General features: G+C 36.8%; 1 protein-coding gene across 1 annotated transcript in view; it reads right to left on the reverse strand.

Annotated features, from left to right (window-relative positions):
- LOC145693547 (retinal guanylyl cyclase 2) overlaps positions 1-25,363 on the reverse strand; it is a 980,145-nt gene that overhangs the window by 46,277 nt on the left and 908,505 nt on the right. Inside the window, exons 16-17 of the mRNA XM_081769634.1 lie at positions 11,413-11,553; positions 7,490-7,682 (exon numbers count right to left, since the gene is read on the reverse strand). Of these exons, the coding sequence (XP_081625760.1) occupies positions 7,490-7,682; positions 11,413-11,553 (334 nt within the window). The remainder of the gene's footprint in view (positions 1-7,489; positions 7,683-11,412; positions 11,554-25,363) is intronic.

Genomic DNA, 25,363 nt, shown 5'->3' on the forward strand with positions numbered 1-25,363 from the left:
CCCTGCTTTTGGGACCATCTTTATAGGTCACAATCCTGTTGATAACTGAATTGGTAGTATTAAGTGGGAAGAAAAGAATCAGGATAAAGGTAAAACACAATGAAAGTTGACCACTGAAAAATTGAAAGGTGGGGTAATGGGAAATAGATAAGTTTGGAAATTAAAAGAGTTCAGGTCCAGAGGAAGTACTGGGAGCTAGCTTATTCGTTGTATACACCAAACTCCAGAAGAACACAACTAGGAAACTAGAATTGAAGAAATATTGGAAAGGAAGGTATGGAAATAAGATATTACGTAAGAATGGAAGAAGGTTTATACCAAATAAGGTAAATAACGAATTACAAAATTACGAAGGAAAATTCAGAAGAAGGGAAGTATATTAAGGAACTAACTGTGAAGAGATAGAAGCATTGGAAATAGTAGAAAAATAGAAACAAGTGAATAGGGGAATTAAATTAATGGAAAATTTCAGAAGAAATGGAAAACAAATGAGTTATAACAGTAAAAAATAAGGTTGAAAACATAGTGAGAGAAATGAACTAAGTTTTAGGTATATTAATATGTTCAGAGGAACAGATCACGCAGTCTGTACGTTGAAGATGGAAAAGAAGTAAGTGAAGATGTAACATGATTAATGAAAAGGTAATGTGAGCTATGAGAAATAAACTGTAAAGAATATGGGATTTAAATACAGGTAACTATTAAAAAGAAGAAAACAATGGTGATAAAAAGGAATCTTATCACGTGTAGATATTGAAAATAAAGTAGAATAGATAGCTAGTCTTCAGTACCTACACTGAGGGGAAAAGAGCTGATTTTTAGTGCAGAAAATCCAGAGAAGCGATACTTAGCAGGATTCTGTATCATACACAAGATTTTGGGTACCAGGCTACATACAAGTTTTTGCTTGGCCAGGATCAATCGATACAGCTGCAAATAGGCGAAAACCACGTGTATCCTCCGTTGGCATATGCAAGATACAGACAATCATGGTTAAGTAAGTTGATAATCATAATCTGTGTAAGGATACTACAAAATCTCATTTTTGTGTACGATCTAGATTCTCTTTCTGGATGCTAGAAATCTAGAAAATGAAATTAAATCTTTCAGACTTACGTTCCACGGTTATGCTGACTAGGCCAAAAGAGACGGTGATGATGAAAAATGAATGCAATGGTGAAATGAATAAAGTGGGAGGAAACAGGAGAATCCCGGAAAACCCGACGCACACACTGTTTGTTCCACAAAGTCTACTTAGCGCAAGCTGGAATCAAACCAGAGACCCCACACACCAGAGGTGAACGCTCTACTACGGAATTGCGGTCCTGGAAATCTAGAAAATCTGTACGAAACATGCTAACAAAGATAGTGAATACGGATGCACCATCTAGGCCGACCTGGCTCCAACCACGACAGGAAATCTGCGCAACACTAATTGCTGTTCTCCTTATGTGGCAGAAGAAGCGTCAGGAAAGCCGCCTGTAGCCGGAATCACGGATTTTCCTTGTAAATGCGCTCGATTTTTCTCTCCATGTAGGTAGTATTTTTAGTCAAGATCTAAAATGTGAACGGAAAGTAAAAAAGTAAGTATAGGAATGCATAAGAATCCTATAGGAAGAGAACATAATGTACGAGAAGTGTTCAGTAATTATTGTCCCTGATATAGAAAGCATTATCCGAAATAGATTTAATTGTACCTGCAGTATAATGCATCCTTTGAACGTCTAGGGACAAAGTTTCAGGCATATCGGGTGTATAATGCCAATGTTCTGCTTTGTTTTTCACGTCAAGGTGACGACGATTTGGAAAATGAACATATCTGAACAAAGAGCACCAGTATCAGTCCGGTGGGTACCACGAATTTAACCATTGAACAAAAAGTGTGAACTAGTCCGTTGTTCAAAGACAAATTTAGCCTTGTTTAAGAAACATCTGGGTAACTTTCTTGCTAGATGTGTAACCATATATGAAACCTGTTTACATCATTACGATCCAGAGTCCCAGCAACAGAGTATGCAGTGTGAGCACCATGATTCTCCGCCCCAAAGCAGCCTTATTTCCGCCGCCTGGCAAGCTTATTGCCACGATTATTTGGGACAGTAGGGCGTACTGTCCATTGATTATCTCCAGCATCAAAAGAAAATTATAGGTGACTATTATTCATAATTAAATCTAAAACTAAGGGAGATAAACTGAAGGAGAAATGCAGAGGGATGTTACATAGGTAAGTGCTGCTTCTCCAGGACAATGCTTCTGCTCACAGAAGTCACCTTGCCACCGCCGCTATTGCTGATGACGGGTTTGAAATACTTGAACACCCTCCCTACTCTCCAAATCTTGCCTCAAGTGACTTTCACTTGTTTCCCAAGCTAAGCAGCACCTGCGAGGAACAAAGTTCGCCAATGATAAGCGTGTTATCCAGGCTGTCGAAGAATGGCTTCTAGCACAACCATAATTTTTTTTTTTTGAAACTGGTATTCGTGGTCTAAAACATAGATGGGAGAAGTGCGTTACAGTGAGGAGGGACTATGTGGAAAAATGCCAGATCTTCTATGTCAGGGACAACAATTGTTGAACACTCCTCGAATTTTTGTGTAATTTGAACAAACAAATATGGTAAAGGCTCTTCTAAATGTTTTGTTTGCTAAACCGTAATAGGAGAAAGCAATGAAAGACAACCGAAAGAATTTGATGTTTGGATGGAGAAAACTATTCGTGTGGATCAAAAAGTAATGAGGTCACAAGGACTAATTAGAGAACAATAAAACATATGGCAGAAAATAGAGAAAAAGAGAGTGAATAAAACATTATTTAAGAAGAAATGATTAGCAAGATTAGTAAGTAATTCTTTAATAAACATGAACATAAACATAATTCTTTATATAAACATGAAGAGGTTAAAGGAAGACCATAGCACAGGGATGTTTGCTAAATTTGCTGATAGTAAGGGGATATACAATAATGATTATATAAGTAATAATTAAAAAGTAAGGTGGATATTACATTTATTCCTAAAGATGAAGAAGTACATATATGAAACTGTGGTATGTTATGCATATACAGGGTGATTCTAAAAAACGGAAAATTTTGTCAATTGTGTTGGCAACAGTGAGTGTTTGATAACACTGAATAACATACGCCAGCCTGCCATTTAGTTATCACGAATGCTTGGAGTGGCGTCGCGATCAAAGCGTTTTACAAGAACAATGACAATATAGGGAGGGAACGTACACAATTCTGCCATTTTAATTTAGGACGCCACGATCGTGTTCCATCAGTACATGCAATTAAAACAGGAAAGCAAAGTTTTTCTTAGTCGACCTTCTACAATGGAAGAATTGAAAGCCAAAATCCGAGAAGCAATTGCCGAATGAACAATGTAACGGAGAGACTTCAGAAATGTTTGTGTAGAGAAAGAGGTTACCTGCAAGATGTCATCTTTAAAAAATAAATTGTACTGTATGCATTCTTAAATTGCATATTTTTTTACTATTAAATAACTTTTTTTTAAAAATGTTTTCATGAAATTATTTAATTTTCAAAATATTCTGTTCTTTTGAATCGCCCTGCAGTATTACATAAAAATTGTAAGATGTCGTCACTGGGGGCCGGACATTTACTTAAACGAAAAAGCAATTCATGCAATAATCGTCTTGACTTTATCGTCTCCTACATATCTTTTGCAGACTTAAAAAGAAATTCATAAATAGAGTGAATTATACAGAAAGATTTGAAGTGGAGATTGCAGAACAAAGCGGTAAACTAAAAATAAATAAATAAATACGCGTGTTTTTTTTTTTTTTCTCGTCAAACAGTTTTCATTCATAACAGGATCGAACGAGGGATCCTTCACATAAGAAGAAATTACTTAACCATTAAACTTCAACTTAGACCAGGGGCGGATCCAGAACGGACTTCTAGGGGGGGGGCGGTGGGTTGTGATACTGCTGCTTAGAGCTCCAAACTCTGGGATGGGTTTTATTTATATATAAAATAAGAAAGTTTCCTCTTCTCAGGGGGGAGGCAATCGCCCCGATCGCCCCCCTGGATCCGCCCCTGACTTATACTAATTACAGTAATTCATAGATTATAAAACTCCAAAGGTTTCGTACTCAGAAACCTACGTTTTGTGTAAAATCTGTGCTCCATATCGCATTCATTAAAGAAAAGAAGAAAAAAAGAGTTACGTTTTAAATCACTTACATACAATATATAATGACGTTAGTTATACTCAAACTAATGCTAAATGAAGCGTTAAACTACTGTGTATTAAAAAAACTAGAAAGTAAAAAAAATCAATTCCTGCTTCTTTGATCCTTCCGTCACGCATGTCATTATTTGTATACGCTTCGACATATAACATTTCATTAGCACGTCAGCGGCTGCCTGAATATCTAACTGACAATTATGAGCTCCCTCTATCAAAGGGAGTTGTGTTGCTGTGGGGAGACTCAAAAGGAGATTTATCTCACTCATTATGCACCATATCAAGTGTAAACATCAACGAACACGGCAATTACCTCCACTTGCTACATTTATCTATGCAAAATTCAATATACAGCTGTTTTCTTTCTGTGTATACCAAAAGACTGATTTAATTTGTATTCACGAAAGAGATATTATGTTCATGTTTTTGTCGATATATATACTCTCACACACGCCCATGTTGATAAACACTAGCATAATACTCTATGAGAAGACAATGAACAGTAGTATGGACAAATCGTATCCGTAGGTTTTATAAAATTTTCCCTGTCCTCCCAGATTATTATTCCACCCTTTATTTACATCCATTAATTTTTCTTTGGCTTAAATGACATAATCACGGGATTCGAAATTAAAAATTTCAAATCACTTTTATACGGGCTTGGTCAATGCTGCAGCTGATGGATTTTCGATAAGATTTTTAAAACATAGACATTCTTTTAGTATGGTTGTCACCTTTTTTTTTTCACGAATGTTCATAACTGTAAGTTACTTGTTACATCTATTATTTTGCCAAGAAGTAATGCAAGGAAGGGAGAACTGAAAATTTCACACTATATTATCTCGTCAAACATTCCTCTGCTACAGAGCTAGTTAGGTCACTTTAAATTCTATTTTGGAAGTTCAGCAAAAGGTAGTTGAGTTTGAAAATGGTCTGCAGAGTTTCTAATCATTATTGGCAAATTCAGGTGTTAAATATAGTTGATTATGCTCATTGATACTATTCATGTCCTTTAAATGACAATACCTCCTTTACTAAAGAAAACCTGCAACATTAATCAGAGTCATACTCATTTTTCTGTTGTTTTGTATGGTCGGCTCCGAAAGTTCCTTACCACCTGCAACTCTCCCTATCCTGCAATAGTAAGCAACTCAAGAAACAGGGTCGTTGGTGTGGTTGAGATTAGAAAGGCGTTGCATCAAACTTCAATTTTGTTGCCAAATATATCAGTGTGGCAAACTGCAAAAATGAGAATAAAATATATTGTTAAGAATAACGATTTTATTACCGTAATGACTTAAAAGGTTACAAAATGATCTTAGTTAAGCAGTTTTAGAAGATGAATGTAAGAAATAGATATAAGGGGAAAGCAGTTTCTCTCCTTTTTCCAAAATACTACCACTACTACTACTACTACTACTACTACTACTACTACTACTACTACTACTAATAATAATAATAATAATAATAATAATAATAATAATAGTAAGAAAAGAAAAGTTACATAATGTAAAGGTTTAATATAAAAGCCCAACAGGACAAAAACAAACATCCACACGAAACGGAAAGAGAGACAAACACAGAATAAGGGACACCAGTGGCGTAGCAGACTTGCAGGCTTCCCATGCAAGACAAAGAGGGATTATTATTACTATTATTAAAAACTTGTTTCCTTTTTAAACTCTGATAGCCTATATCGCCTTACTTTCTAAAATCGCCGCTGTAGCCTATTTGTCAGATCATTCATCTCTAGACATGATATAGAGAAAAGAGAAAGAAAGAGATATAACATATGTAATATTTATGTGATTCACTAAGGAACTATAGGAATTAGAATATCCGAGTTAAAACACACGTAAGAGAGCGAAAGGAAGATTTAGAAATCTAAACTTTTAGGAACGTCCTAGAAAGGTGAAAACATAGTTAAAAATTGAAAAAGGAAATATATAATTTATCTTTCTTTTCTTATATTCTAGTATATTTATTTCACCATGCAAACATCTTTATCCAGGATTTCGAGATAAAGTGGAGAGAAATATTCCAATTTCAAGAATTAAATCGGAGAAAAACTCCCTACCTGACGTAGACTCGAACTCGCAACTGCTGGACTGGAAAGCCAGCACTCTACGGGCTGAGCTAATAACCGCTTTGATAGTAGAAGGTAGGCCTCTCCCCCGCACAAACTTGTCTCAAACAAGAAAACAAGCCGTGATTTTGCAAACATACCAGCTTTTGTTGAGTAGCAGGATAGGCATCACAAATTACAAAAGTTACAATGTAATTTTAAATAGCAATGTCTCTCAATGATGATTATGATGTGGTGTTCTGCCGAAAGGTCCCTCGGCAAAGTGAACCCATGGTATTTTGCCATTGCCTTCCATGGGATAATGATGACTCACTAAGGACGGGACCTAGAGCTTAACTTGGGATCCAAACCACTTGTGTTCCCACTGGGAATCCAACCCAGGATTCCTTGATTACAAGGCAACGAGCTTAACCACTCATCCATTGAGGACACATTCTCTCAATACAGTCATGTAATTTATTCATGTAGGTTTTAATTTACTGTCCAGAGAAAATACATTCTATTAAGTCTTAATCAACCGTTATGTCATTTTTATATTTCATAATTTCACTTGAACTATGATTGAATTTCTTCAATATTTGCTCTTATCATTGTAATAGTAAAATATGGATTTTGAGATTATTTTCTGACATTATTTTGAACTTAACACATAATTAAAGATTATAGTGTTTAGTAAAAAGCATTTTATAAAACTTTATATAAAATGCTACTGGGCTCTGTTGGTAATCCTACACCAGCTGCTTAGCCTGCTACGGGGCTCTGAGACCATTAACTCCCTCACTGCTTGCTACGGAGCTTTGGGGACTCCTTCGCCACTCTGCCTGGCCTGCTACAGGGCTTTGTGGAGATCCTGTCCGCGACCTCTCGGTTAAGGACCACCTGTTTCTAACCTCAGAAGTATAGAGCAGAATATATTTGTAGTATTTATGTAAAATACTGTTATTTAGTGAATTTTATAATAAAAGCCGGTAGTGGGAGTCGATTCCGGACACTCATTTTATTACCTTGCTCTATCTATGTCCTGTATGGGACAGAGTTTTATAATTTTCTTAATTATTTGAATTTCCGCATGTCTGAATTGCGTTTACAACTCATTAGTACGGATAACTGCAGATTCACTGTGAATCCTGGAACATACATTGGAAAAAGTAATAGTAATTTTGAGGCTAAATGTACTTACTTATATAAATACTAACCTTGTACACATTGTAGGCGTTGATGGTAGCATCGAAGCAAGTATATAGATCGTTCAGCAGATCAACAACTTCAAATGGAGTGGAGTACGCTGAGATGGTTGTGAACCCAACAATATCGGAGAAGTAAATGGTCACCTCTCTGAAATCCTCTGGATCTACAGGCATCCCCAACTTCAATTTCTCCGCCACTGAACTAAAACGAAGTCAGTAATTTTCTTCTATTAGTTGTGTTAAGTACTACTTTCTTTTTGTCTTTCATTGATTTTTCCCTAAAAAATCAAGGAAATTATACATACAACCTCTATCCAGAAAGTTCGGTGAATGACGTCATACTGCTCATTGTCATAAGAGTGCGCCACCGCTTCATCGCGCGCCAGACAGAGAAATCCATGTTTGAACAAGTTCCCGAGCGGGGGCGTTGCGAGTATGCTCATTGTGTGAACACTTTATGGAGTGAAGGTTTAGTGCGCGCGGTCGAAACCAAAAATGAATATCAAAATATAGCAGCGAACGAATAAGTTCTGTTTCGAACTTGCAAAATCAGCGATAGAGATTCATGAAATGGCAACAACAGTTTACGAAGAACGTGCTGCCATCTTAAAGTAACTTCGTCATGGTCGGTCCCAAGCCTGTGATGAGAAAAGGGGAGAGATCTCTCGCTCCTTCTCTGGTCACATGCCTTATGGTGGGCAGGTTTATTGGAGGGGAAGATAGGCTGTCGTAAGAGTAGGGGTCCAGCACTGTATTGTAGCTCCCTCGCAGTTAGGAAAACAAAACTACCGGCGGAGGCAAGGTTTCAGCTATCTTCCCAAATGATCAACTAAAGCGTGCCCTTGGGTGTTGGAGATAAGACTATGTGGTACCCAACACGTGTGAAAGACGGTTAGTTGGTGTGCTCAGTGTGAGGATCCAATGCTCTACAGGAAAGATGATGTAGGTACTACCCTCAAAGTGCGTTTCGTGTGTGCTCTTGGGTCTGGGATGGGATTCCTAGTATCCTAACACACATTCGTACCTCAGGAGCAAATGAAGTACTGATGACAATGTCAAGGAAATAGCATTTACGACACCAGGGGAGCCGCAGCTTCCAAATGGTCATGTCTCTAAAGAGAGAAAGCCGACATCAGCTATTGGATCTGGTAATGTACGATGTACTTCTAGAGAAAGTTCCGTATTGTTTGAAGGACCCTACAGAGGGAGTGTGTGGTGGTCCCTTCCAATTGTGGACTATACGTACCATTGGTTCGAAAGATAGCTTTGCTACAACGTGTACCTTAAAGATAGGTATCCATGTATTACTTTGGCGATCCTACTAGAGGAGACACGGCTCCCAAATGAACATGTATGCTTTAAACAGATGGTGTATATCAGTCATTGGTTCTGGTAATGTACAGTGTACCTCTACCATAATTAGAGGGAGTCCCGTATTGCTTGGACGATGGGGATGTCAGATTTCTGCCTCCAGCGTTACTAAACGGTGACTAGGGAAAAGTACCTATTCCAATATTTTGGATAACGGTTTCTGATTCCAGTAGAAGGGAGGAAACTCTGAGGGATATGGGCTGGTATCAAACTGAAATGGTGACTTAACACGTACCATTAGATCCAGGATGAAGTACGGGAGTATCTCGACGTGTGTGTGTGTACCTCTATACGCGAAGGCGGTGGCTGTTGAACCTATAAAGGTACACAAGGCCGGAATTGAACAAGCTCCCTCGGGCATGTCTGGGGCTCTCAGATTGGGTTGGACTCTGCCAGACTGTGATCATAGCGTGGGACTCGGCAGCCTGTATGAGCTTATCCCAAGAATCTGGGTAACGGCGAGCACGGATGAGAGGTGAGCTTGTCTCAACGCTCGGGCACCATTTCTGCAGAGTATGGGAGAACTGACCTGCTAGCAGGTTCATTAAAAGCAGCAGGTAACTGGTGGACACTCAGAACTTAGATCTGGCCACGCAGTGCGCGTATAGGGGGTAATAGGGTCACATCGCTAATGCGAGTCAAACTTAAGGGACAAATCTTGACGGTGCACCTCTTGCATGAGAACTAACAGCGCAGATAGAGGAAATACGGTCAGGTGTTTAAGTTGATTTAACCAGTCCATTTAACAGGCAGAACGGCCGCAGCATGTCTTGCTAGCATGCATTAAGCGTGATAAGTAAACCACTAGCTCCTAAATGTCACCTTAAAGTGTGTTTATGAGTGATATAACCGTTTCCGAGAAGGGTGGGACACCGTGGAAAACGCCCTCTGAACTGGCCGGTCTGCAACCGCACTCACTCCAGACAAGTTACAGAAAGTGAATGAACGTTTAGTTCAGGATCATCGTGTAACAGTGCGAATGATAGCAGAGGAAATGGGAATTGGTCGTGAGACGCCCCGAATCATAGGTGAGCTAGGATTTGGATAAACGGAAGCTTTACTCCCCACACTTTGACGTCGGAACAAATGGAACATCGGCTTGACGCATGTGGAGAACTCATCAACATCGCGGACTGAGATCAAAATTTCCTGAAAACCATTGTTACGGACTACGAGATCTGGTGCCTAAGGTACGACTCCGAAGTCAAGTGTTCAAGTATGGAGTGTCAGGTTCAGGGTCACCGAAAAACAAGAAGGTTCGAAGTGAGATATCCAACATCAATACAATGCTCGTGGTGTTCTTCGACTCTGAGGGTCTCATCTATAAAGAATTCCTTCCTGAGGACACCACGTTAAATGTCACAATGTACGTGGGAATACTGAAACATCTGCCATTACGCGTTAGTCAAGCTCTTAATACAACCCTAAAAACGACTATACATAAGGGCCACTACATAAGCACTAAAGATGGGAGACTAATGTTTTTAAATATCTCTAGTCAAATTGTAAACAGTTATAGTAGGGCCAACAAGAGATGGTCTCTGAAGTTTCTTACCATATGTGGAGGGAAAAATGGAGCTCCTACTTTGGTACTAGAGTTGCCAACCACGATCACTCTATCTTACACCATTAATTAAATTGCCATTATAGATGCACTGAAAAAAGTGTTGCCGCGTGAGTAGTGGCAACGCCGTTACGAGCTGTCAGAGACCTTCTCTTGCTGACTCCACTATAGCTTGTCAGTGCATTATTTCCATAAGTTGGTAATCTTTAGTGGTGTCATTGAAATCATTTAAAATCCGTTCTACGTAAGTTGACATAATATTATTATTATTACATGCTTATATTATTACGAATATAATAATAACATAGTGTAATAAATAACACTAGTAACAGTGACAAGGATTAAGTCCTCACCACACTTATATTAATTCTCACCATACTGTTGATTCTCAAAATTAGTAAAAAAGGTTTTGTTCCATAAATACTGGACGTAGACGTGGAGATAATTTTATAAACCAGTTTTCGAAAAGGTTTACAATTTTTACAAGTTCAGGCGAGCCAATGCAAACCAACAGAATGACACGATTGGTTATCTGGAAAAATAGTAGTCAACTGAAAACAGTTTAGTATTGTAAAGAAGGGCCATTGAATTTTTTAAAATTTAAGTTCATATTTAAATAAGAATATTTTAATTGTTCATATATTTTCCAGGTATTATGATGTTCAGAATTCTTGTACAATCAACTCGAAACACTTGTCGGGTGTTCCAGAAACGCTTTGAATGGGCCATCAGTCTAGGAGGGTCAAACGTGAGACACAGCTAGGCAAAATGGGCCAGTTGATTTCTACGTATGATATAAATCTTATTCCACACTTGGAGAAATATGACTACCTTACTCTGGTGTTAAAAAGTAAACATTTTAATGAACAAACATAAGAAAACAAAAAAATGCCACCCAAACAGTTGAAAATGTTGATACTAATGGTATGTTTTTTTTCTGAATTGCTTAAGAGCCTCTATTACATGGGTACAATAATAATAATAAGTTAATAATTACCTGGGCAACATTCTGTTAAGCAACTGTTCTGTTTTTTTCTTCTCCATGTCTAGCTGTTCGGTTCTTTCTCGAATCAACTCTTCTAAGTTGTTGGAATACTTCTCCAGCATTTGGAACATTGTATCCACGAAGTTTACCTTCCTATAACAAACACATAACTATATTAATATTAACCCTTTAGAGACGTTCCTGGCATTTAAACAAACAGCTGATATTTATAGTGATGATTTGAACGGAGAAGACGGATGCGATTTATAAGCTTCATTTGCATTTGACAAATAAATCATTTAACACCCATAATACACTTGCATAATTTTTAAGATGTCTATTTTTACGTCTTTGAAGAAGACTGATAGCTATTCGTGAACCCTTTAAAGAAAGTTGTGGCGTATAAACACCGTTGAGCTATCCGGTTCAACCAGTGTGGTATACAAACACAAAATCTGGACAAAGAGAACGAATGTGGTATATAAACACAAAATTTGGACAGAGAGAAGGCGTGGTATGTAAACACAAATTCTGGACGTAGAGGCCGAGTGTGTTCTATAAGTCTTATCATCGTTTTATTTATCAAATAAGTAATCCTATATATTGGAATATAATCAAACTTCAGTTTGAAATTTCTTTATTTTAAAATGTTTTGTCTCTGAAGAAAGACTGATTTAAAATAGTCGTCTATAAACTTTAATTAAACAAAATAAACATAATCATATTTTGAGATAACAATTTCTCCAAAGTAAACAATATATATCTATATCTAGAAGAAGCTGTGTTATTAAATACTATTTTGAACGAAAACAAATTAAGTATTTTATAAGCCTACGTATATACGTACGTAGAATTTCGCTTGATTTTGATCTGTACAATAATTCTCTGCGATCCTTGGCTGATGGGTTTAAAACACCCGATCTATATTTTAAAAAATCACCTATGAACCACGGACTGTTATTATACAGGTCAAAATGAAGCGAGAAATGATATACCCTCTGAGACCTTTTTCAGATAATAAAAAAAGTGAATGTAGGAACATCATAGATAACTGTTGGGCGATAGCACTGATCTACGAACTCTGAAACAGTTACGTAGATTGTTTCCAGATGGCAGTTAAAGTTTGTAGACGCAGGATAAATGGAAACTGTACGAGTAATGCCAACCAATTCTCCATTCGAGTATGAAATGGACGATAACGAATTCTCAAACAGACGATTAACCAACCAAAACGTCCGAAATAATTGTCCTAGGGATGCGCACGAGTCGAGATTTAAGCCTGTCTTGACTCGTCTCGAGAAAATGTTGCCTCGACTCGAAAATATGTTTCTGTCTCGACTCGTGCCGCGACTTGACAGTTTCTGTTTCAACTCGACTCGAATTTGAGACGAGACGTCTCGAAATTCGAGTCGAGACAAAATACACGAATTAAAATATACAAACACATCAGCCAGAACATTATGACTACCTACCTAATTGTCAGTATGTCCACCTGTGGCATGGATAACAACGGCGACGCGTCTTGGCATGGACACAATGATCCTTGGTAGGTTGCTGGAGACAGTTGACACCACATTTGCACGCACAGGTCAACTAATTCCCGTATATTCCAGGGAGGGAGCGATGCGCTCTGACGTCCCGTTCAATCACATCCCAGATGTGTTTGATTGGGTTCAGACCCGGCGAATTGGCGGGCCAGCACATCACTTGGAACTCGCCTCTGTGTTTCTCGAACCACTCCATGACACTCCTGGTCTTGTGACATGGTGCACTATCTTGTCGAAAAATGCCACTACCGTTGGGAAATATGGTCGTCATGAAGGGGTGTAAGTAGTCTGCAAGCAGTGTGCGATACGCCTCGGCGGTCATGCTGCCTTGCTCGAGGTCCACTAAAAACATAAATGCTCACGTGAATTTTTCCCAGAGGATAATTAAGGCGCCGCCAGCTTTGTCTCCGTCCGCATTATAGATGTCAAGGTGCTATTCCCTTGGAACACGACGGATTCGCACCCTCCTATCGTCATGATGAAAAAGGTATAGGGATTCATCAGACAATACAATGCTCTACCACTGCGCCAAGGTCCAGTGGCGATGATCACGTGTTCATTTCAGTCGTAGTTGCCGATGTCGTTGTGTTAACATTCGAACATGGATGGGTCGTCGACTGCGGAGGCCCATCGTTAGGAGTGTTCGGTGCACTGTGTGTTAAGACACACTTGTACTTTGAGCAGCATTAAAGTCTGATGTTAGTTCCGCCACAGTTCGCTGCCTGTCTTGTTTTACAGTCTGCCCAGCCTACGACGTCCGACATGTGTAATGATGGGGGCCGCCTAACCCCTAGACGTTTGGACGTCGTTTCTCTTGGTTTCGACACTTGTTGAAGACACTTATCACAGCACTCCTCGAACACTGGACAAGTCCTGTAGTTTCCAAAATTTTTGTGCCGAGTCTCCGGGCCATTACAACCTGCCCTCGGTCAAACTGAAATAGATCGCGCGCCTTCCCCATTCTACATACGTCCAGCACTTCACTAAATAACTGAGTTCAGTTGAGTTAATTTTGAGTTTAACATTCGTTTTAGCAGCGAGGCTATATGAGACGGGACCTACTGATTATCGTCGAATCCGAACCACATGAGCTTCCGCCGGAAATCAAACCCGGATACTAATTAACTGAATTGAGCTGAAAACTAAATCTTGATCTCGAAAGATTAACTATTAAGTTTATGCAGAACGCACCTAGGTAATGAATGCTGGAATTTGTTTCAAGGCTGTTTTTGAGTGAATACTTTCTTCAAAATAATATAAAAAATTATAGAAAAGTTTTCAAGACATTCGAGTCGAGTCGAGAGTTTTACGAGCAGTCTCGACTCGTCTCGAATTTTACAAAGTGTGTTTCGATTCGTGCGCATCCCTAAATTCTCCAGATACTTGGAAAATTACTGCTGTGTCATTACTCTAATAATCTTTCATTTATTCTGATAGACACTAGATAGAAACAGATACTAGATAGAAACAGAAATCATATGCATATGTATATACAAATTGTTGTAATTATGACTCTTTTGGAACATTATATATTGCAATATTTTGTGTAGGTAGAGACAATAATAGTCCAGGAATCTAGCCCTTCCCCTATTTGTTTTATAAAGTAAAAAAATAGTCTTTGTGTCTACAAAGTTTGACGTATCTCCCTTATGATCAAGGGTGAAGGAAGTAACGTTTCATATGGGAACCTCTTCGCTCATAGCAGTCACCGGGGTGTCTTGTACCGACTTCAGGTTACGGTCCTAGGTGACCTCCTGGCAGCTTCGTGAGGTATGGTTTGTGTTGAGGAATCCCCTTCGCTTCAAGGCAGCCTCCAGGGATTTTTGAATAGGTAGAGGCCCTTCGTCCAGTGAGACCTCCAGAGCTGTTATGGGTAGGCGATCAGTGGTCAACTGATACCTTCGTCTTCTTTGGTTCCTGTTTTACAGTCCCTCTTCTGGTGGCTCGTCCTCTTTCGGTGTCCATCGTGTTGATATTGTGTCTTCCTGTTCAGCGTATCGTCTGCTTGTTTCTAAACGTTAGCACGTGTCGTCCATAAACATATAAACATGTGCTCAAGTTGTGATGTAGGGATTGTTACGATATATATATATATATATATATATATATATATATATATATATATATATATATATATATATATATATATATAATCTTGTGCTGTGTTAATAGGTTGAGTTAGTATGGACGTCTACCGGATTTAACTCTCATAAGGAGGGAATCGATGTAATTGAAGCATTCACAATGTTTGAATTGACAAACTTACCGGAAATGGAGTCTCAGTTTTCTGACTGAATGTTTGGCATTTATTAAGATGCGTAAAACTTTCTTTAAATGGGATTTAAGGAAACTTTTTTTTAATCGAAAGGTCTTAAAATGTAAGTGTATAAATCAGATAGAAGCTGGCTTTCTCTTTGTAATTTTAAATCAATGTCATTGACACGTTTAGTTAAATCTGTATAAAATAGTAGCTTCTATAACCACTCATTACTGTATAATTCAGCCAAAGAATGATTCTTTCAATTTAAAAAAATCCGATTATTGCCCGGAACTCAAAAAATCACGTTAGAACTTTTCTACAGTTAAGTCAGTGCACTGAAGTATAAGATGGTATGGTAAGTCATTTTCGTCAAGTTCTTCAATAAACTCGCGGAATATGATTGAGCGCATGTGATATTTGATATAGTTATCAACCCACTATTCTACAGACAAGCACCACACTAATTGATCTAGCAATGGTAAACACATACTGAAGATATTTCGTGATCGAGGTCGAGGTTTAAGTCGCGGTTGCTATCTCGATAATGGCATAAACTCTGAATTCAAATGGATAAGCGCATGCCGGAGATGGACAAGAGATGAGACTCAAATATTTTTGCGAAACAAGAGAAGAGACTTTGGCATTTCTCATGTATCGTTTGGCGATCATCCCTATTTATAAATACATTCTAATACATTTTCAATTTCAAAATGTGGTTTCGCAGTGATTTTTATGTACTGACGGAATAATTTCACACGGATCACAGTAATGCTTCTTCTCAAACTAAAAACTTAGAGCGAGGATGCGACCTTTTCGCTATGTGCGCCCTTCATCCATCTAGACCTATACATTGAGGTAGCGACCGCGAGTTATCTTCGGTATGTCTTTACCCTGGCGAGCGGTTCTCTTGTGCCTTGCGACTCTTACGGCAGCCAAACGACTTTATTCTAAAAGTAATGGACGGTCATAATAATTTGGCTGATGAGTGTTTTTCTGTTGGAGTTTTCTATAAGAGCGCATAGAACTTCATATTCACTCTTTGTTCCATTCTAGAAACGGTGATGAAATATCAGAACACCAGTCTTTCCGTGCCTCGCAGCACATTGACAACCGGCCCAAACTGGAAATTTCTGTGCGTGTTTCCAAGGTCACAATCAAGATTCACCACTATGAAAAAACCTCCATACTAAAATTAACTTCAATGAAAAAGGTATCATTTCTTGATTGCCGTACTGTGTATATTAATACCAGATGTCTTGGAATTAAAAAATAAAAAGTTAAAATTTTATAATATATTATTAACAGAACATTTGCACCAATTTACATAGTGTCAACTTATCGAACAGATTATATTTTGTGACTTTATCGCTTGCTGTTTTATTATTTTTCTTCTGGGTGTTGGTCTTCAATTTCCTGAACTAGTTCTATTTCCTTCATAGTAATCGTATCTTGAGATAAGTTCCTCAAAGACTTGTTGGACTCAGTAATAACTATCGTTCTATTACCACTTTTCCGGTCACCAATATAAATCTTCTTGTCCGCACAGACTGAGATAAACGTTACCATTTTGAAGATAAGATAAAATATCAGTGGTATCGTCAGAACGGCCAGCTGTGGGTAGTTGAATGTGGCTAGCGTTAACAAGCCTATGGCCAGACTCATACCTAAGATAACAGCTATTATAGCTACCCAAACAAGGAAGATTAGAATTGCGACAGTACATGCACAGATTGCAGCACCAATCATGATTGTCCACAGAATGTGTCCCAAGAAAGGGCTCCAACCGGAAACAGCTGACGTTGTGTCTGAAGATAGTACGTCCATTACTGTAATAGATGTTTTAGTCTTTTTCCTTGAATAAATATTATTTGCCAATGAAAACTTTGTAATTTTATAATAAAATTAATATCTTCTCAAATTCGCTTGCAAGTTATCTGAGAAGAATTAAAACGGAAGGAAGTTAGTCAAGACATTATGAACCAGATGTCACTACTGTTGTTCTGGAAGGAAGATGGCAATCGAGGAGGAAACTAAGATTTCCACTTTGTTCGTGTTTTCTACTTACATAAATTGTTTCTCTTCATATTTATTTTTGAAATTGATAACTGTTGCAAAGTAATTTTTGAGATGAAAATTATTTAATATTTGTTTCTTCGTTTAGACTGCATTTGCAGTCTTCTAGTCATTGTTTTGTTGCTCAGAGACAAATTGTCTTATTATTGAAAACGGATTTAATAATATGAACTCAACAAATTTATTATCGTTAAATATGTTCCCACGTAGTATGTCATTAGAAGTAAGTTAGAATCAGTGGCGTATTTAGGGGGGTGGCTTCCGGGCTTAAGCCCCCCCATGAAATCTTAGTATAGTAAAGTAAATGAAATATCTTGCAGGATTTTCACATTTCCAGGCAAAGCCCCCCCCCGAAAGTTAGCAAAGCCCCTCCCGAAACAAAATCGTAAATACGCCACTGGTTAGAATATAGCTTAATACATTAATCTCTGCCACGATTGATGCGAACGAGACTGGTAGCGCTACCAACGGAATATATTAAAAAAAAAAAAAAAAAAAACTACGGCACTTCAAAACGCAAGTGTAGCGTTTCTCAAACTGTGGTCTTCGGAATATGCCGTTTTGATCAGGGTTGCCAACCGTCCCGGTTCTGTCGGGACTGTACCAATTTCTGACTTATTTGTCCCGCGTCCCGCCCGGACACCCGTCGGGACGCATATTGTCCCGATTTATCGATTTTCGAAGTTAATATTTTACTGGGCAATTTTTACTAAGGAATATCTTATTCTTTTACACGCACAGTTTTAAGTATATAATCAATTTAACAATTTTTTGTTTTGTTTATATTAAATAAATTAAAGTTGTTTTGTTTGAAATTTTTGTATGATGATAGCCAAAGAATAAGACTGGATTTTAGTAATACTTTTTGTCATTAATTCCTTATAAATGTTATGCACTCATTTGCGATAATAAAACTTATATAGTTTTCTCTCTAAACTTTGTTTATATCAAATAAATTGTAGTTGTTTTGTTTTGAATTTTTTGGATATATTGCTTATACAGTATCTAGTGATGAGCAGTGGATAGGTGGGAAAATAAAAGAATAGGATGCTGCATTCATTCAGATTCTGTTATTCAGCTGACTATTTACATTGTTTTCAACGACTTGCCATACGTGTAGGGGGGGGGGGAGCTCCAACACCGATTGTCCCGTTCCGATTTTTTTCTTAAGAATGTTGGCAACCCTAGTAATGATACTTCTAGATTCAACATTAGTTCAAAATAGAGAAATAAATTTCAAGCGAATTGTGAATCAATATCAAACACTATAGTTTAAAATCTCAAACAAGTAAGGAATATACAAATTATTGTGGTTTCACCGATGTATTAGGATAAAATATGCTGAATAACCTTCAAATATTTTTAAAAACTACTACGTATTTTCTTCTATAAATAACAATATTAAATTGAGGGAATTTTAATTATTACTATATTAATAATTATAAAATCATTTTGCAAAAAAAGAAAAAAAGGCCACACACGTAACCCATTTGTTTAAAATGATACAAGCAACAAATGTGCGTATTATCTGTCACGTAAGAAAATGCATGTTTTCTGCGGGACAGTATCTTTTGACCCTTACTATGAGAATGAAATCGGTACACATTCTTTGCTACCACCTCGCGATTTAATTAAATGTATTAAAGGTTTTAAAAGCTCAATCCCTAACCAAATCGATAACTGCACGATCTCTCTTTGCAGCTCACACAAGACACTATAGAAATATCGTAAAACTTAATAAAAAGACGAAAACAACGATCTTTCACAGCGTTAAGCTTACGTTATATTTACACAGTAGATAACTTGTGTATCTTTCTCCGTAGCTCATTGCACCCGTGCAGACTTCCCACTCTCGCGACCCGCATTCGAATCTTCGTCCTACCACCTTTTTAATTTTATTTTTTAATTGATCAGGTAGGACTGCAGTAAAAAGAAACATATGATTACAGTTTAAGCTGTGATTCGATATTCTGCAAGTATTTATTTATATATTTATTGTCAAGCGAACAAGATGACGTAGAATTTTAAAGCGTAAAACTGTTCTAGACTTTGCTATTAATAGAAACTATGAATAAGTTTACAGCTCAAAATAAATTGAATTCTCTTCAACTGAAGTCCATAAGTAGCTATAGTCAAGGAGATGAATTAGAGTTGTTTTGTGTGTGGTCAGCACATTGGCTTTTATCATCTTCTATCATCTGGAATTGAATGTAACTATTTTTCGTTTAGATATAAAAGGCTCATCTTTAGTTTTTAAGAAAACAGAGATCATAGTTCAAAATGTCATTATGGCATTACATTTTGTTATACAAAGAAATGAAAAAAAATCATTTATACTTGAAAATGTCAAAAACAACATTACAAATATTATGAACAATTCTATAGTAGAATTAAGCAACGGTTTATAATAAAATAAACTGCAATGAAATGCAAAAGATTTTAAGTTAGCAATAATATTTGCCCTTATATCCTGAAATAGCTACAAGTTTCTTGAATGGATAGGGATACTTCACCTCGAAATATAGACCTTGAATTTGATTCTCGATAGAATCTGAAATATATTAAGAACTTTAAACCTTGAAGAACGCAACACAAATTTGACATCCCATGGTTGTAATAGTGTCATTACAAACTGACTAAACTAGCGATTAATCCAGGGAGTGTCTCACCGAACCAGCTTCTGTTTCCAGACTTTATATATATATATATATATATATATATATATATATATATATATATATATATATATATATATATATATATATATATATATATATATAGTCCATATATAAATCAACGTATCAACGCTCGATTTTTGTTCAAAAGATATTTTTCCTTTGCGTATATTTCAGGAAGAAGAAGTAATGTCAGCATTTCATTAGCAAATGTAGCAATTGATCAAATTGAATAATGCCAGAAATAGCCTACTTTGCTTGCTAGAATATATTTTTTGGTGGAATACCTACTTCAAATCTTTTTTGTTTTTTATGTGTTTGAATAGTTCGGAAGGTTTTATATAATGCTTGTTATTGTACAAATATGTTTGCCCTGTTTGGAACGAAACAAAAAGTTTATTATGAAGAAAATCTTCTGCAGAAGTCTCTCTAGAATGTGTGTTATTAGTTGTAGTTTTGATTTGATTTTAGAGTATCATTTAGCAACGAGACTATGTGAGACATGGACTTACAGCTTAATGTTAGATCCGAAACACATCAGCTCCCGCCGAGAATTAAACTCCGATTTTTGAAAAAGTATCCGACCTCAGTCAGTTCTTACGTATCCGTTGGAGTTGGAACAAACCCTATTATTATACTGGTGTTGGGAAACAGTGATGAAACTGGTTAAAAATTTCGTGACCTAGAAGCAGTCAGACTCGTGTCACGGGTATGACCAGACAGACCTGGAGACGACGCACAGTGGGGCGAAAACGCAAAAAGCTGGCCAAAAGTAAAAGAACGAAAGTTAGTAATATAGGTCCTAGGAATTCTCTTTACGTAGTTGGCTAGAGTGATGTTAGAAGGGACCAAATCCATAAATAGAATAGGATTTTTACTTTATTCCGACTACCTGAGCCACTCTTAAGTAGACCCTTCAGCAAGTCAAATGCGTAGAGAACAACAGAAGAATTGTGACGCGTCCGTTGAAACGGTTGTAACTTTCGAACGCGTTCATAGTTTTTAAATCTGTTAAGTTTTCCTATATCGTACTGGTAAGTAGAACAAGTGTATGAAGTGAAAAATTAATAATAATGATGTAATAATTTATAATTTGAATCGCAAGTCAGGCAAAATTTTCACATTGTTTATATATTTTATTAACTTAAAGCGTTGAAAACATTATGTGCACCCTCGTGCACCACGTTCATATTTTGTAGAATGGTAGTCTGAATATTAATTAATGCTATCGACAAAAACGTAGCTGCCAAAACGTGCCAATTACGAAGCGTGTTGATGTTAATTATTGTTCATTTAATGTTACAGTGACAAGCCGTTGCAGTTATCATAACCGAATCAAATACCAATAATTTATGTCATTTAAGTAATAATACATTTCTAATAAATAAGAACGTAAGTAACAAGTAATTGTTCATAAAAATATGTGAAAAAAGTGAAGGTTGTTAAATATACATTGTGAAAATTACGAAATATGTTGACATTCTTTTTATTCCGCCATTTTGGATCCGCCATTTTGTTTTTTTCAACTTTAGTTGCAGAATCTAATCAGCAACCTCAATAACACCTTAATACTAAATTTCATTCAATTTGAATATAGTTACCATATTTTGGCCAGCTTTTTGCGTTTTCGCCCCAGTGTGCGACGGCATGTCGTCATACACAAGGAGAATTTTTATGATACTGTTAGTTAAACTTATATGCTATCTGCTCGTCTAGTGGCTAGCACGTACGTTTTTGATTGTTGTAGTATCGGGTTAGACTTCGTTAAGAGTCCATTAAAAGTTTACTTCAACTAGAATTCATTTTCATTAATCATCCGCCTCTTTTTGCCTAAAGGATCGAAACCTTAAGAAAAGTATATGGGAACAAATGTTAAAGACTATACATGAAAAAAAGTCTGGTGGCAGTGTTTTGTAAGCTATTGACAAAGTAATGGAAAAACAGGAAAGAAAATGTCTTGAGAATTGAAACTGAAAAACATTTTACCATTCATGCTAAATTTGCTACTAGGGTGACACATTATATTGAATGTCATATAAATCTTACACACAAAATCTTTATTTACATATAAAATCCGTATTTAAAACGAGTGTGCATATGTCCAACTGTGCTTAGAAATTTCGGTATTAAGCGTGTAGGACTGTTCTTAGAAATTTCGGTATTAATTGGAGAAGGGGGGCAATTTCTATGATTTTTGCTCAATATTTAAGAATGATGACACCGAGGTTGTCTTGTCATCACAGCAAAATGGACAAAGAACTACGATACTATATATATATAATTCATTGGCGATTCACCCTTAAATTCTTTATAAACTTTAGCTCCATGGATGGGGTGATTGGAAACCTTTAAAGAAAGAATATGTCACATTGTATCAAAATCTAATCATTGTTGATTTTGTTGTTGATTTTCAGTTTAACGTCCCTTTCAGCAGCGAGGCTCTATGAGACGGGATCTACTGATTAACGTAGAGTTCGAACCACATGAGCTCCTGCAAAATCGAATTATTGTTGTTACCAAGGAAAATTATTTTCTTGGATTAGATTTCTTCAACAATGAAACTTCGAAGTTTTGGGAACTTACATCTTTCACTAACTTATCCTTGATCGGTTTCAACTACAACCATTGGGAATGAGTGAGAAACCCTAAAGAAAGTATGTGCTCACTGACGTAAGAATAGTCTTTGGCGCCCGTAGGCAAAATCCCTTGTGGTGCTCTCTCATCCATCGAATAGACCCCATATATTACCAGCTATAACTTATGCGTACGCGCAGAAACGGCATAAACTGAAAATTATCAGTGGGACGGTATTGACCGTTTTTTTCTTTTTATATCGTTGTGGTATATCTTTTAAAATAAACTGGACAGTGTCCTGTTCATTAAAAATATGCTCTTGTAAAATTCGGACCTTTTTTGCAGTGATAGTGTAAATGAAGAGTAATGTATCAACAGGATTTCAAATGATTATATCTATATAGTATATTACAATTTTACATAATTATAAAATAAACAATAAAATCTTGTGAAACCGCTTATAAGCATTTTTTCCTATTTCCAGTTTTTTAAATCGACAAATTGTATACAAAATCAGAAGTGTTTCTTTCTCATTTTTGCTGCTGCAAATTCTTTTATCAGATCAGATATGTCCAATTCATGATATTAGACACTGATATTAGATCATACGTTCAAAAATTTATTTTGGGGTGCTCGTTTGGGCGCCCCGGTCAGTTGCCTGGTTTGTCCGACCCTTGGTGCTTGTGGTTGATTCTGTGTAGTCGCGGTACTTGACAATTGTGCTGTGCCTCAATCATGGCAACACTTTTTAACTAATTTTAATCCAGATCTTATAGGTCATAGAATCTGTCATTACTGTTGAAAGCCTGTTGCACAGGGGGATTTTATTTAAACTTAGTGAGCTCAGTATATATAAATAGGATTGATATCGTATTAATACAGGAGGATTAATTTCTTAATCATACAGTGTTATAACCTCGACGAGTTTACAGTAAAGCCAATAATTTGATACGAAAATGTAATAAACTGCATGTGAAGTGAGCAGGAATTTTTATTTTTGCAATGTTCTGAAAGAAAGATTGCGAAAATGGGGGCTTTATTTATATAATACGGTTCTTTTTTTTAATTAAAAACCTGAGGCGTCCCCTAATATACCGAAAACTTCCTGCGCCCGTAGGCAATGCCTACCCTGCCTACCCTATTGCTACGCCACTGTATGTGCTACGTTTTATCGAGTTCAAATCATGTTTACGTAGTTTCTACCAGAGAATGATTTTCTGTATGTAAAAACTTGCAATACGGAGAGAATTTTATTCCCTTTTACTCCTTTATTTTGATAGATTCTTGCAATATCAAACAATAAAGTTATTTTCAAAGATTGGAGGGAGGCATATAAAGTATACTAAGTTTAATTAAAATAAAATAAGTTTTACGAGAGTTATGGTGAAACAGATAGACAGATACACGGACAGAGAGACAAATTCTGATTGGGTCAGATGGCAGACACTTGCTACTTTCATTTCAATTACTTGTGTATTTAGTTTCTGATGTAAGCTTATGTTTATATTTTATTTATGGAAAGAAATCTAGAACACCCTTACTTTTGATCTACCTAGGTAGAACCATACTTGCAGCCTTATATTATTACCTTAGACAAGAATAAGAAAAGAATCTAACAGAATGAAACCTTATATAAGACTCTAATACTACGTTCCTTCGACGAAAAGAAAAAGAAAGTAAATACTACAAGTAATGGCTTTTCCTTCGACAAAAAATGAAGTATACTTGACGAAGATTCGAACACGGATCAGCTGGGTGGTAGGTTAGAACGTTACTCACTATAACGTTTCTTGTTATACACTTTAAACATGCAGCTTGTGATTTTTGTTTCTGTTCTTTTACCATATAACAGTTTCTCTGCTTTCTCTGCTTGTCACACTATTCGTGTTATTTATTGTGTAAATTGCATTTGCAAACTTAATATATTTTGTTGTTTTACCTTGAATCCACAACTTTAAAAGTTTTTAAAGTCAATTACCTTGTTAAGCGAATTGATTTTCTCATAGCTTCCATCACTTCAAGGGGCAAGGGATACTATCCCCCCCCCCCACACAAAAGCATTTTCTTTTGTGACAAAAAATACAGTATAAAGTACCAGGAAAATGTTCCGAAACTTTACACTATAAGCCCATCTGCTATCATGCAACCATAATCAAGGGCAGATTGAGGTTTTTGGGGCCCTGGAGCCAACTATTTCAGAGGGCTCTATGTTACGAATAATTCCAGCGCATAAATTTTCTTTGCTGGCTTCCACAGTCTCATAGACTTAGCGAAACACCGAGAACTATGATGTAATATTATAGTGTGCTCCAAGTTTAATTACATTCATTATTAACAATTAAAAGCTCATATACTGCAGTTGACACTCAAACGTTAGATATAGGCCAAATGGTCAACAGTCCCTGTAAAAACACTAATAAAGGAGATTTTGAAAACCTCCTAGATTTGCTCTAAGTAATGGCAGAGATATTTTTTAAAAATTGTCACCACAAGCTAATAATTTGTTTTGTCATAGAGGCCCAAAATAGCTCACTCCCTCACAAAATAAGTATCCGGAAGACGCTAGTGGGAGAAGACAACTCTAGCGATACCAGAAGCGTAGCAAGCGGATAAAAAATTAGCATGGGTCTGAAGCATGAAGCCTATAATATAATAAGTTGATTGCTATATTTTAGTATTAAAGAGAGGAATTTATGGGGATTCCCCGAGCCTGGAAACCCCGGAGCTTGGGCTCCATTGGCTCCGTCCTTAATCATGCTAAAGAATGTATCGTCGAATACACTTACTTTGAGGTGTTTCACAATCTACCTCTAAAGATTATAATCATATCTTAA

This window comes from Thermobia domestica, chromosome 8, assembly GCF_964235325.1.
Source record: "Thermobia domestica chromosome 8, izTheDome1.hap1.1, whole genome shotgun sequence".
Lineage (NCBI taxonomy): Eukaryota > Metazoa > Arthropoda > Insecta > Zygentoma > Lepismatidae > Thermobia > Thermobia domestica.